Source organism: Symphodus melops, assembly GCF_947650265.1.
Source record: "Symphodus melops genome assembly, chromosome: 8".
Classification (NCBI taxonomy): Eukaryota; Metazoa; Chordata; class Actinopteri; order Labriformes; family Labridae; genus Symphodus; species Symphodus melops.
Window position 1 is genome coordinate 25,564,370 of NC_136698.1, and position 13,762 is coordinate 25,578,131.

At 44.1% G+C, this 13,762-nt stretch overlaps 1 protein-coding gene across 2 annotated transcripts in view; it reads right to left on the minus strand.

Moving 5' to 3' along the window:
- The window catches only part of herc2 (HECT and RLD domain containing E3 ubiquitin protein ligase 2), a 55,102-nt gene that overhangs the window by 35,339 nt on the left and 6,001 nt on the right, over window positions 1-13,762 (minus strand). Inside the window, exons 5-29 of one of the 2 annotated variants that reach the window (XM_079350610.1) lie at window positions 11,793-12,018; window positions 11,318-11,418; window positions 9,142-9,283; window positions 8,325-8,429; window positions 8,056-8,227; window positions 7,641-7,814; window positions 7,174-7,362; window positions 6,932-7,083; window positions 6,353-6,510; window positions 6,148-6,261; window positions 5,819-6,070; window positions 4,891-5,084; window positions 4,602-4,802; window positions 4,239-4,467; window positions 4,014-4,138; window positions 3,139-3,317; window positions 2,875-3,059; window positions 2,597-2,752; window positions 2,308-2,493; window positions 1,557-1,733; window positions 1,371-1,474; window positions 1,127-1,277; window positions 827-1,041; window positions 602-734; window positions 271-398 (exon numbers count right to left, since the gene is read on the minus strand). In XM_079350610.1, coding sequence (XP_079206736.1) covers window positions 271-398; window positions 602-734; window positions 827-1,041; window positions 1,127-1,277; window positions 1,371-1,474; window positions 1,557-1,733; window positions 2,308-2,493; window positions 2,597-2,752; window positions 2,875-3,059; window positions 3,139-3,317; window positions 4,014-4,138; window positions 4,239-4,467; window positions 4,602-4,802; window positions 4,891-5,084; window positions 5,819-6,070; window positions 6,148-6,261; window positions 6,353-6,510; window positions 6,932-7,083; window positions 7,174-7,362; window positions 7,641-7,814; window positions 8,056-8,227; window positions 8,325-8,429; window positions 9,142-9,283; window positions 11,318-11,418; window positions 11,793-12,018 — 4,148 coding nt within the window. Of the gene's footprint in view, window positions 1-270; window positions 399-601; window positions 735-826; window positions 1,042-1,126; window positions 1,278-1,370; window positions 1,475-1,556; window positions 1,734-2,307; window positions 2,494-2,596; window positions 2,753-2,874; window positions 3,060-3,138; window positions 3,318-4,013; window positions 4,139-4,238; window positions 4,468-4,601; window positions 4,803-4,890; window positions 5,088-5,818; window positions 6,071-6,147; window positions 6,262-6,352; window positions 6,511-6,931; window positions 7,084-7,173; window positions 7,363-7,640; window positions 7,815-8,055; window positions 8,228-8,324; window positions 8,430-9,141; window positions 9,284-11,317; window positions 11,419-11,792; window positions 12,019-13,762 lie in introns of both variants that reach the window. The other variant, XM_079350609.1, reaches the window with a different exon arrangement.

Genomic DNA, 13,762 nt, shown 5'->3' on the forward strand with positions numbered 1-13,762 from the left:
TGTATTGAGGCTCAGTCCTCGCGCGCGGGTGGCCCGGGTTCGCGTCCGGCCTGTGGCCCATTTCCCGCATGTCTCTCCCCACTCTCTCTCCCCCTTTCCGACTCTATCCACTGTCCTCCTCTATCAATAAAGGCAAAAAGGCCGAAAACAAAACTTTAAAAAAAAAAAAAAGTAAATGTTTTTTAAAAGTCCTTTATAATGTAATTGATTAGACTGAACCTGTACAACATCATCATCTCACTGTTGTGTTGTGACAAGCTGTGCTCATACCTTGATTAAAGAACACTTTGCCTGGTAGACCATGCGGCACACGTCAATCACAGATTTAGGGAGGGACCTCTGTTTCCCTTGGTCCACCCCCAAGGCACATTGACTGACAAGTGAAAGAGCGATGTGACCTGCGATGAGAAATATTCGTCATTAAAATTCCAAAGTGAACTTGGAGATTATGGAGGGTCAAGAAAGAACGATTTTAATGCATCTTTACAAAACTGATGATAAAAAAAAAAAATTAAAATAAAAAATAAAAATCCATTTCAGAGACAAAGTGAGCCAGAAATAGTTTCTCAAACGGCCTGTCTGAGACCTGTTGCTAGGTTACCGAGGTCTTGATGTTTGAGTAGGCAGCACAGCAGCAGGCGGCCAACTTCCTCCACAGGGTGCTCCGGAGGGAAGGTGATGGGGGTTATCAGATGGTACTGTTTGCAGCAACGCTCTATTTGGCATAGGAAGTCCTACAACACAATGACAAAGAAACGCAAAATGAAATGGAGTCATGTCCTATTCCGTGGCCGTTTGGTCTGGAGTCATGTTACGACGTCTGTACCTTCACAGTGTGGTCCTGAGTGTTGTTGTCGGCGATTGCCTGCAGGAAAGGCTGTGCGTGATCACTGAGGGTGATTCTTCTGGAGTACAGTTTGGCCTTGTCTGGAGTGGTCGTCCCCAGAGAGCTGCAGTGGTCTTCATCCTTCTCTTCGTTGTAGTTATAGTGGATCTGGCTGGTCTGCAGGCCTCCGGAGAATATTGATGACTGGAGCCATTCTGCTCAAAGAGAGTCAAAGTTACAACCACTTGAAAGGCATTTGAAGGAGGAATGACTTGACCGCTTTAAAAGAACTGAACCCACTGGCACATTCGATCTCCATGGGGGACAGAGGGGTGCTCTTGGCAAGATATGAGGCATGGAGACCCAGCAGCAGCCCCAGGTTTCTCTCAGTGTCAATAAGTGGTGAGGAAAGACTGCTGAGGTCTGGAGTGGTGACCGTCTCCTGGTTGGGCTGCAGATAATAAAATATCACAAGATCAAAAACTATAACCACGTACGAAGAGCAAAAACTATTTGGAAAATGTGTTAGTGGGATAGTCGTTACCTCCATGTACTGGCCCACGCAGAAGGCCTGCATCGACTCTCTGGTGTCCTCAAACTGAAGAGCAGCTTCCAGAGCAACCACTGGGTCTTCTCCTGCAAACTGAGCTGTAAGAGGAGAGTCTTTGTTTCACCACTTTAACAAGATGCAAAAACACTGTTAATTTTTTTTTTACTGTTTCACACATACCCAGAATGCTGTTTCCTGCTAGAGACTGGGATTGAGCCTGGAAGTCCTTGATGTCGTAGACCTTTCCATCAATAACTGTCCAGAAACCACCGTCTTTGTTGTGGTTCTCTAAGTCTGCCTTGCGAATGAGGGAAATCTCTTCATTGTTCTTTGAACTTTGTCCTGTAAAGAAGGACCCTGCCAAGGCAGAAACAATCCTGGTTAAACTCTAGTGTCTACTATGTAAATCGTCAACGCGAGGACATTTCAGATTTTTAAGACGTTCACACACATCTAGATGTGATTACAATGTAAATGCATGCAGATTTTGCAAATGCAGATCACGTGTATACGTGTCCTCTGCGTCAAGTTTTTTTTAACACAACAAATCACATGGCTCGGCGCTCTGAATTCTGAAGCAGAGTGCCGACGGCTTGTGTCCATCCAAGAAATCCTGGTAAAGTTACAGAGTCAAGCTTCATGTAACCAAGTAAACACATCAAGTATTCAAACACAGTAGAATGAAGAAGCGCTTTGTCAAAACAGAGTACCTCAAGAAAGTGACAAAGTTAAACTCGACTGAGTTCTTCAGTGCTGTTTTGCTTCCCGAAAAGGTTAATAACCGTGCACTGTGGTGAGCAATGCAAATAAACACTAATGACCTGAATGTCATCTCACTTGGGAAACTTACAGTGGAAATTAGCTTCACCTTGGGTCTTATCATAAATGAACAACATCACCAACAATGTAAGACACAGTTTGTGTTTTTTACCCATAATGCCCGGCCAGGCCAGATCCTCATTATCATCCCTCTCATGTCCTGGGGCCAGGTTATTGAAGCGGTCCAGGTGCTCCAGGAGTCCAGCCAGGAGAGGGATGGAACCGGTCTCCTGCATTACACCTGCATCAATGGTGAGCAGGAGGACGATGGAAACCACCAACTCAGGCAGCAGCACTCCTGTTGAAGAACAAACAGCAAGAAGTCCAGAACAGGTGAGCATGCAATATGTGCTGCCAAAAAATTAAAAAAAATCACTGAGCATATTGAAGAGAGACGGTACCTGTCAGATCTCCTTCAATAACACGTGAAACTTCAGCAAAATGGCGACGACCAGTTGAGGCAATACTTGTTGCCACTGGAAGGATGTCTCCAATGTGCGTACACAGCAGGGCAATGTACTTTTTTAACAGGGAACCAACACCCAGAAGCTCAGCATCTGAGAAGAAAAAACAGACAAAAAAAATAAGTATGATCTCAAACTCATTCTCAGGCATCCTAGCTGGTTGAAGAGAGAAGAAAAAAAAAAAAAAAAAAGAGAAAAAAAAAGTGTCAACTGACTGTATCCATTGCCATTCTCTTTGCTGTTGACGCCCAGGTAGAGCTTGCTGACAAGCAGCCTCTGGAAGCGCAGCAGCAGGTCCAGAGAGGCAGAGCGTTCCTTGCTGACATGCTCTGCCTCTAAATAGTTGGAGATACGCCGAGCAACATCCTTCAGCCTTGCAATGGTCTGGGAGGCGATATTCCTGCAGAAAGCAACGCGTGTCAATCTACTACCAGGGAGGGAGAAATCTGTACAGTGAGATACACGGAGCACACGGGTACCTCAACAGCTGCTGCACAAGCTGCACCAGGGGCAGGCTTTGCTTCCCTGTGGACTCATAGATGCCTGTGTTGATGAGATCTTTGTCCAGCATCGTGCGACAGCGGTGCATTGTGGAAGCATTGGCCTCCTGCTCGTCAATCTCCTTCTCTTTCTGAGCCTCCTTCTTGGCTTCAATGTCCTGTCAGGAAAATAAAACAAATAAGTAATGCAACTCTTGTGAAGTTGCAGTGACATTCAATCTCTCTCTTTTTTTGTCGATTAAACTGTTTCAACTAAAGACTTTAGGTCCCCTGTCTACATTGGATGGGATCTCAAACCAAATGGCGTTTACATGGGCTGGCACATTTACTGGATCATTACTGGGCAACATGAATAATAAAAAAAAAAATTCATCCTTCAACAGCAACATTTCAGCAAAGTCAACAGTACCTCTTGCGTATGTCTTTGATCAGCTTTCTAAAGATCAGAATCTATTGTCCGGTAAGTAAGGATGTTATTCATATTAAATGGTTTCTAATCCAGCAACAGCTTACAATATAGATGCTTAACATATATCGGTAATGGTGAAGACAGAGGGCATGCACAGAGAGCATACAGCCACGATATGATAGGTCTAAAACTACCCATCTCTCTACAACATGGACCAGACCCTGCAATTTACAGTACTACTTTTAGAAAATGTTTTCAGCCGAGGGGCACCGATAAACACATACTGTGATCTCTGCTTGTGTAAAAAAAAAAAAAAAAAAAAAAACTAATCTAGGCTGGTTAATTTCCATCTCCCCTACGAGGGAGTGGTTAATGTGTAATTATGTTTATGTTATGGACAGTTATTGTTTTCATTGACAGAAAGTTGTCCATAAAACACACTGACCTGTATCTCAGCAGTGATGGCTGCATTCAGTGCAGACTCCAAACCTCCATCAGCCATCAAGCTGCTGACCAACAAGTCGATCATGAAGCGACGTCCAGGGCTCACACTCATCTCATTTCCGGAAGCTGTGAAAAAAAACAAATTCAAACAGTTCACACTCACACTACAAAAAGGTAGTGTCCATCCTGTCTCACGAGTGTGTGAAGATGTTGTGATTGTACTCACCAGCATTAGGCAGGAGGGATGATAACGCTCTCGCTCTCTCCTCAGCAGTAGGCAGCAGCACTGACCAGCCGCTTTGGAGAACAGCTTGAGCAGCTGCTTGCACCGTGTTCAGAACTCCAGCATTACTTGCTAGAACAACAATTGTTTGCTTGAGGTTATTTAGTAGCACGCTGCCCAGTCCAAGTCCAAGCTCCTCTGGATCCGCCTGGTTACTGATGGCTGCATGGAGCTGGGGGAGGGAGGTTCAACAGAAGAAGTCAGATGTGTGCGTTGCAATGTGAGAAATCATTGGGGATAATTAGGATAAGAAAATTTTTTGGAGAAAATCTACACAATTGTAAACAATCAAAAACGGTTGCCCACCTGCAGCCTCAGCAGATTGAGTGTTGCGACCACCATGCACTCTTTTTCTTGCGGGGGAGGCCAGTCTGAGCTGCCGTCCATCCCTTCGCTGACCTGTCGCAGGAGCAGGTCCAGCTGCTCAAAGGTCATGGCACAAACATCCACCACAAAGGGAACACGCTGCCCAACAGACCACTCAGAACAAGAGGACCAGGCGAAGCTCTGAAAACAATCAGACAGTGACATTTCATATTGTAGCTCTTTAAATCACGCACACATGTTGACATCATCAATGACAGTTATACATTACCTGTCCTGAGCCACAGGAGATTCCCACTATATGTTTGCAGTTGAGACCTGGGAGTGCTTTGGGCTGCTTCTTGTTATAAAAGAGTGTGTCAAAGTGCTGAAGTTTATCATTGCTGCCCCAACTGTGCACCTCTCCGTCGTCAGTAAGGGCCAGGCAGTGTGTAGATCCCACCGCAATGTCCACGACTTTCTTACCTGCTGACAAAAAAAAAATGTTTTAATGAAAAATCACAAACCAATAAGTCTTTGAAGTGTTAAAGAACCTTCTGTACCAATTATATTCTCTTCTTGTGCTGTATACTGAAGGGAAAGGTTGGTCTTAAAGGCAGGGTTGGTAATTTCCTCCAAACGCATTTCAAGTTTTTGGTTGAAATTGTCTTCATGTCAAAAGTAAGATCTTATGTGCTCTGAAAAAAACTTCGACCAATCTCAGATGACGGTTAATTTTTTTATAAACCAATCAAGACTCTCTACCCCATGCATGCACGAGCCCACACTCAAAGCATGAGCTGAAATCCGCTTCTGGGCCAATGGTGCTAGTGCATGTAAGTGAGGGGCAGGACTTTAGAGGGAGCACAGCGGGGAGGGTGAAGACGAAGAACGGAGAGGATGCTACTTACAAAATCCTTCTAGATTTCAAAGGATTACCAACCCTGTCTTTAAATACTATCTTACAAATCAAGAGTTAGTCTTTATCTCGTCCTCTTAATGGTTAAGTGGTAGTGTGTCCCAAAAACGAATTTCAAAATAATGGTTGGGCCTAGCGGTGAAGTTGTGTCCGATCGGGCTGCACTGGTTCATGTTCAGACTGTGGCTCCTTTCACATGTAATTCCCTACTCTCTCACATGCATCATATCTATCCCCTGTACTATCAGATAACAAGGTAAAAAGCCAGAAGATAAATCTTTAAAGAAAAAGCTCAACTTACCCTGTAGACTGTCCAGCAACTTTGGATAGCGAACATGCTCATCTGTGCCATGGCCGAGGCGTTGATTGTCTCCCTTCCCCCAGGTGTACACTTGGCCATCTTTGGTGAGGGCCACTGAAAACTGGCTGCCACAGCACACCTTCACGATGTCGAGGTCCTGAAGTTTCTCCACAAGTTTGGGCGTCTTGCAGCCATCACTGCCTCCTCGACCCAGTTTCCCGTAGTCTCCATCGCCCCACGACCACACCTGACCTGAGGAGGAACGCAGACGGGTCAAAGTGAATGCTGCCATTGAAGTTTGTGTGATCCTGTTAACGTTCTGTTCTTACCATTCTCTGTCACAGCGAGCGTTTGTGCATCGCCACTTCCACACGCCACATCCATCACCTTCAGTCCCTTCAGAGCGGTTACCAGCATGGGTGTGGTCTGATCCTCACTGGAGCCTACAAAACCAGTCAGAGACAGTCCTCTCCGTCAGTAATGATAAAGACAAAGATGTAGTCATTAAAGAGGAGGCTGTTTTTAGGAGCATACCGTGCCCCAGTCGGCCGTAGTTTCCTCTGCCCCACGTATAGAGTTCTCCGTCAGCTGTAATCGCAGCGCTGTATGTACTCCCACAAGCAATGTGTACAACATGCTTCCCTGCCTGTTTCCCGTTGAAGGCTGAAATCATTGCAGGCTCCTCTAAATACCTGAAAGAAATCATTGAGACAGGAAATATGTGTCTGAAATATTCACTGCTTTTTTTTTTAAGAAAGTAATACTTTTGGATGTTTAGGATGTTGCTTAATTGCAGTTAAAATAAGGCTTAGGAGCAGGGAATCCCTGCTGAAATAATATAATCAATAAATTTTAATTAGTTGAGTTGAGTTTAATTACAGCACGTTTCATCAATAATTTAATTAAGCTAATAAAAAAAAAAAGTTTAAGATGCCAAAATATTCAGCATGAACACCACAGAGAACTTTCACTTTCTGGTAGTGACACAAATTATTTATGAATTCATATTTCCAACATGATGACATTAAAAGGAAGTGCGACATAAAAGGAAGTGCAAAACAAAAGTGTCCCTTCAAGAAATCCAATCAGCTGGGGTCTCCTTTAATTGCTTACGTAGTGTCTCCGTGTCCAAGGCGGCCTCCGTCACCACAGCCCCATGAGAACACCTCACCGTTGGATGTGAGGGCCAAGTAGTGCTGCCCGTCAGGATGAGCAGCCAGCTTCACGATCTTTCTGCAGCTCAGACCGTGGATGAGCATCGGAGCCTGCGACAGAGAAATACACTTCATACGAGGCTGACACAGAGGGGGAGAAGCTGGTTTTTAAGAAAGGTGCATTAAACGCATCAAACTGACCAGGGTTGTGCTCTTGTAGTTTTGCGTGTAAACAGCACCACTGCTGGACAGGATAAGGAAGCCCTTTTCTGAGCAGACTATTTGTGTGACTCCCAGGCTGGACAGGGCTTTACACTGAATTGGCCCGTTAACATTGGCATAAAGCTTCCAGCCTAACAAACCCCAGGCAATCACCTCCTGCAGCGTTCCCTGGGACAGAAAGAGACAAACCAGGAGACACAGTTAGTGGCTGATGTTACTCCTTGAATAAAAATGAATAACCATTGCAAACCATTTGTTTTACCATTTAATGTAAGCAGTATTTAAACCTGTGTGAGGGTGTGTGCACACATTCAACATCATTTGTGTCAACGTGTTTAAGGGTACACATGAAAGATACGTAAAGCACAAAGATGATAAAACTGTACAAAAGGAGTGACCTAAATAATCACATTCAAGCTTTGCACGTTGATAAAAAGAGTTAGCACCTTGTGTGATGAGGGAGAGTTGCAGTGTGGAGGACTAAAAGGTGATGCCAAGCGGTCCAAGTGAGCCATGATCACCACAGCGGTTTGGCGAAGGTCAATAGCCAGGTCGTTATCCTGAGGCAGAGTCAGGTACCGTAGGAAACTCTCATTGGGGCTCAGAGGTGCTGTGAGGATCTGGAAAGCAGAGAAATCCACATCAAAGCTTTTACAAGCGAAAAACAGACAAAGTAAAAGGTCTATTTTAAGACAAGCTTTCTTATACAAGACCCAAGGCTACAGATCTTCTCTGATAACATTTTGTTTCCAGTGTGATATAAATAGAAATCAATGTTTCCTCTCTCAAATTGTTGTTTGTTTGTCGTACTTCACTGCTGTTGAGATACACAGATGATGCGAGAAAAGGGCAAATGTTCACCTCAGCTTCTTCTTCAGCGATGGGCTCCTCCTTGCTGCCGTGTATGCTGTGAAAGCGCTGCAGCAGGGGCAGCAGAGGGGCGCTGGTCCCCTGTGTGGAGCGCTCGTTGTCCATCTCCCTGGTGCCGCTTTCCCAGAGGCGCAGCAGCAGCAGGACAGCAGACAGCAGCTGACTGAAAAAAAGACAAAGAAAAGAAAGTGAGCAGTGAGGTCATACTGGATTTCAGCTGCAGAAGGATATCAGCACAGGTATGAAGGCTATCTGGTTACCTGAGGGTGCCTCTCTGTACAGCGAGCTCCAGCAGGATGGCCAAGGCCAGGTGCTGGTCCTGAAGAGGAATGTTTCCTTTGCTGCTGGCACTTCCATGGACATCACTGTTCCCAAAAAGATAGACATGAGAATTATGACTGGTTAACAAAGATACAAAAGGTACAAACATGGCCTGCTCAACAAACAGGGCAGCTGTGGGTAAGTGGTAGAGAGGGTCCTTCAAATCGAAAGGTTGTATCCAGTCTATTAACTCTTTAACAGTATCAACCTCTCGTGCTGTGTAAAGCACAAAGGAAGAATGCCGAGACAAAGTCTCTCTTCCTCTGATGTGTAACAGAGGTTTCATCAAGGGAACAAGCTAACAATGTGTGACTTTGAAGCTAGTGAGGGGGAGCAGTGCTTTGTATATGTGGAGCTAACGCCGTTTGCTCACATGCATCTTGCGCTTTTTCTTGCCGTTTCCACAACGCGATTAATCAACTGGGATTTCAGATAATGGGACGCCAATATTTCACCATCGTGGATGCAATGTGTAAGTACAAAAGTATGCTGATGGAACTTCTGTATGGCGATGCGAAACTGCAATTTATGAGCAGCTCATATTTTGTCCTTGGGCAAGACAATGAACCCGAAGTTGCTGCACAGCCTTCAGCGTGTGAATGATGAGTACAGACCAGCAGCTTGGTACGTCACTGCGTGTGAGAGGGTGATTGTAGTGTAAAAGGCGCTTTAAGTGGCTGAAAGCAAAAAAAAAAAAAAAAAAAAAAAAAAAAAGAGCTATTAAAGTGCAGCTCATTTATCATTTAAATAACCAACCTGAGGAACTTGGTGGCTCTCTCGACAACTTCGAGCCACACCGATGATACGGTTCCTTCATCAAACAGCGTCGCCTCTGGCAGGGCTCGCAAAGCGTCCAGAGACTCCTGGAGAAGCTCACTGCAAAGATCTGCATCGTCTCCTGAAAAACACAAAACACTGCTTTTATAGATACAGCAAAGAGACCAGCCTTTGCTGTGAGAATTGATGGGACAACTTGTGCAATAACATGTCCATCCTTATATGCACTGTGTTCATGATAGTGTTTATACTAAAACAACTGTAACAAACGAAGCCCTGTAACTGGCCCTTTTAACTATTTTTAATACATTTTGATCTAATTTAATTGGTTTGATTTTTCTTCAGCTATCCTGCTGTAACACTGCTTACAAATATGTTTCCATAGTCTGTTCCTCACTATCATAAATGAAACGTTTTGAGGATCTGAATTCTTCAGATATAGAATCCAGAGCTCGTCATTCTTATTTCCTTGATAATACAGCTGTTAAGTTTACTAAAATTATTTAAATTAATCTGAAGTTGATGCTTGATAATTGACTACCTCAGTTGAGTATTAACAACGTAGTCGAGCTCATCTGTACGTTTTATTTATTTTCTTCATTAATATATATATATGTTAAAGCATCTCCCGGTGTTTGTTGCATCGGTGCCGCCCGTCCCCGAGTAACCTGAATCAACTGTATTCCCATGAATGATTCGTCCTCTGAACATCTTTTGCACGTTCCACATTAAAAGGTTTAATCATTCAGCTCTAGTCACTATTTTGCAGCGCTCGGCAGAAAAGCTTTTTGTGAGTAACGTCACCCACCCGACAGCTGACGTGAAACAAAGGATTGGAGCTGCTTAAAATAGATCCTTGTAGGTGATACAGTTTGAAAATGTCTTATCAAGTCCCAATAACCATCTTTAAATCTGATCAGGACATCGCTGAGGATGTTTATGAAAATGGTTTCACCCCTGCATGTGTAGATAGACATTAATCTTCAAAGGACTTGTATCCAATCAGATCCAATGTTCTTATCTGTAAATGATAACTTCATCTATAAATAGCCTAAAGGTGGAAAATATCCAGAATTTGTACACGTTTTTATTTGGTAGGTGAAAGCTCATTTACTCTGTGTTGCTTTAACAGAGTAGTCCAGGAATAAAGCGAGACTGAGGATGAGAGGCTGAGGCTACGTGTGTGTGTGTGTGTGTGTGTGTGTGTGTGTGTGTGTGTGTGTGTGTGTGTGTGTGTGTGTGTGTGTGTGTGTGTGTGTGTGTGTGTGTGTGTGTGTGTGTGTGTGTGTGTGTGTGTGTGTGTGTGTGTGTGTGTGTGTGTGTGTGTGTGTGTGTGTGTGTGTGTGTGTGTGTGTGTGTGTGTGTGTGTGTGTGTGTGTGTGTGTGTGTGTGTGTGTGTGTGTGTGTGTGTGTGTGTGTGTGTGTGTGTGTGTGTGTGTGTGTGTGTGTGTGTGTGTGTGTGTGTGTGTGTGTGTGTGTGTGTGTGTGTGTGTGTGTGTGTGTGTGTGTGTGTGTGTGTGTGTGTGTGTGTGTGTGTGTGTGTGTGTGTGTGTCTCATATTACAGGAAGGCTAGAGAGTAGGTCGGCTCATTGTTCCCACCCAGTCCCTGTGGACAGGCAGCTCTCAGCCTCACATCAGAACACATTACAAAAACAGCATCTGTACGTGTTCAGATCACGATGAAGAGCCTTTAAACAAACGTGTTCTTCACTAGATGTGATCAAACTGTTTGATATGATAATTCAACTACCTGAGATTAGGCTGCATTTAGAGGAACCGATCTACATCCCACAATCTAAATATGTCACACTTTGAAAGTAGAGATTGATCATTGACTTTGTTCATTACTAAAATTGTTGTTGGATTTTTTTTTTTTTACTGCTACGGCATGAAGATTTAAAACTACAGGTAACCTAATGGACATTTTTAAAGGCAGATATCTGATATATAGCAGGAATGTTACGAGTCATGAACTCAGCTGACACACAAGCTAGGGCTAAAAACATAGCATCAGACATATGCCGGGTTGTTTACTATAAGCACATCCCTTAACAGCTGTTGTCGAGCAAAGCTCCGTAACCATGACAGCAGCTATCATCAACAACAACGAGAGCACACAACGTCTTCACTGTCAGGATCTCTGGATGTTCTTACCCGACCTCCAGGCACGACGCAGGAAAGCAAAGGCAAAGGAGAGAGCTGCCCTGGAGCCCACTCTGGCCAAACCTTCAACGCCCTGACTGGCCGGACGAGAACTGGAAAACACACAAGAAGGATTTACACAACACGTAAGAGTGAGTGTGTTTAAGAGGCATCCAAACAGGAAACAGTGTGTGGCTTTAAGTTGGAACTGAAGCAAACATGAACAACCTGTTAATCCTGCACACATAAGGTTCTTTAAGAACGGTAAAATGCCAACACTGTGCAGTCACACAGCAATAAATAAGATTCTTTTAAGAGGTTTTTATTTTTGACAGAGCCACAGTGTACTCTATAAAAAGTTATGAGCAATAAAAAAAGTTGGATATTCCATATTCAACAAAAGGAAAATATAAAACCAGAATGTCTTCATAATGTTCCATTGGAGTTTCTTCCCCCAGTGGGTTCAGATTTATCAAGCGTTCAGTACCTCTTATTGTCAGCAGCTGGCAGTGGCGGGGTTGCATCTTCCATCTTCCAGCCGACCAAGAAGGTCTCCTCCCTCATGCTGTGGCTCAGAGAGATGAAGTAGCGCTCCAGGATGACCAGGCGCTGACGGAGGCGTTGGGCCGACAGGGTGCTTTTGGCCATCTGAGCCGAGAGCTTCTGCTGGTCGTCAACGAGGACGAGCAGACAATCCTTCAACTCAGTCTCATCTGCAAACACAAAGACATTTACACGCATTATAATACAACTTTAAGTGGAAGAAACACTTCGATGCTTTTAAGTGTTATATCGGGGGTTTTTTGCAAAATTTCATTTCATGCAGCTGTTTGAAATAACTGACATTGAATCATGATTAAAAAACAATACATTTAACAGAGGATGCTACATCCTTAAAGTGCAGGTTACACACAGTCAATTAACAGCATTTTAAGTAAAGCCCGACTGAGCAATAATATTATACAGTGACTGTCCGTACAGACTAATTTTAATCACAGATATAAGCCGATATTACTACATTCATTCACCACCAGATAGCATTTCATTTCAGTATTGTTGCGTTAAACTAGCGTCATTTAGATTACAACAAGCATCACTCTCCAGAGTGTCAAGAGGGGAAATGTTCTTAACGATATCTGTCTTTCTCTACAGATCGAAGACGGCCGTTTCCACTGAGCAGTCCGGCTCGGTCCGGCACGGCGCACATTTTGCGGCATTTCCATAGACTGATCCCGGGAAAGATTCCCAAATAACCGATCCGTGTCGTCCCACTTTTTGGGGTGCCAAGAATGTCGAGCCGACCTGAAGAAGGGGAGCTAAACACTGCAGTCTGCTGATTGGGTGAAAGAATCGTCACTTCCCGTGTTACATCGGCAAACAAAACTCTGCCGTGTTTAAACCGTTGACTGTAACACAGCTGATTGTTTACGTCTGTATTTGTCCTCGCCGCACACAGCCTTCTCTGAAACAAAGCTGGGTTGAGTTTTTTTAATAAGCAGTCACATGACAGTGACAGAGGAGATGAACTGCTGGATGTCTTCCAGCGTTGGTTTTGTTTGTGTAGCGTTTTTCTCCTTTGTTGAGTTTAATAGTTAGCGGTTAGCTGTTAGCTGCTATCATATGACGCTATTTACATAGCGGCTATCGTCATACGGCTTACACAGCGCCTACCAAATAGGGCACGGGTGGCTGTGGAAACAAGCGGGATTGGGCTTAATCAAACCAAACCCTACCAAACTGTACTGGACTGCTTTGTGGAAACGGGGCTTAAGAAAGATATCGGAGGGTTTTTGCCATCAGGTTTTTTCCTCTTCCTCATATCGATATCGGCCCCAAAAACTCCATATCAGTGGGGATAGAGAGCTCTGCACTTCCCTGTTTATCTCAAATGATATCAGTACACTTACAGCTTGGTATTTTAAGAAAGGCCTCTTAAAGCTTATTGCTTGCAGACTTTCTAAACACTGGCCCTTTGTTCTGATCTAGTTCCAGGAGTGAAATGCTTCATCATGCTTCTATACAGCAGCGCTGCAGGGAAGACGAGATGGTTAGAAATAGCAGGTCTGAAATCCACTTGAGCTTTTTAAGCCAAACTGGCCTGAGGTTGTACGAGCCTCTCTGCAGTCAGCTGTGCTCAGCTGTCAGGTCAGATATGTATCCCAGTCAGACAAAGTCTTTGACTATTCATTACATAATACTCATGGCTTTAAAGTAGCTAAAGGACTACCTGACTCACAGAGGTTCATTTACTTTTTATAAAAGGGAATTAAAAGGAGAAGAGGGAAACGTACACAATGAGAGCACATCTGTCCCTGAAACATCCTGATCTCACAACAGGTCAGGTCTCTGACTGTGGAGATAAACATATTCCAGATATCTCTGACCACTCAGGGGAAAAGCAGGAAGTTTGCAGTTTAAACATGAGACAGAGCACTCGTACATGAAGTGATCCAGTTA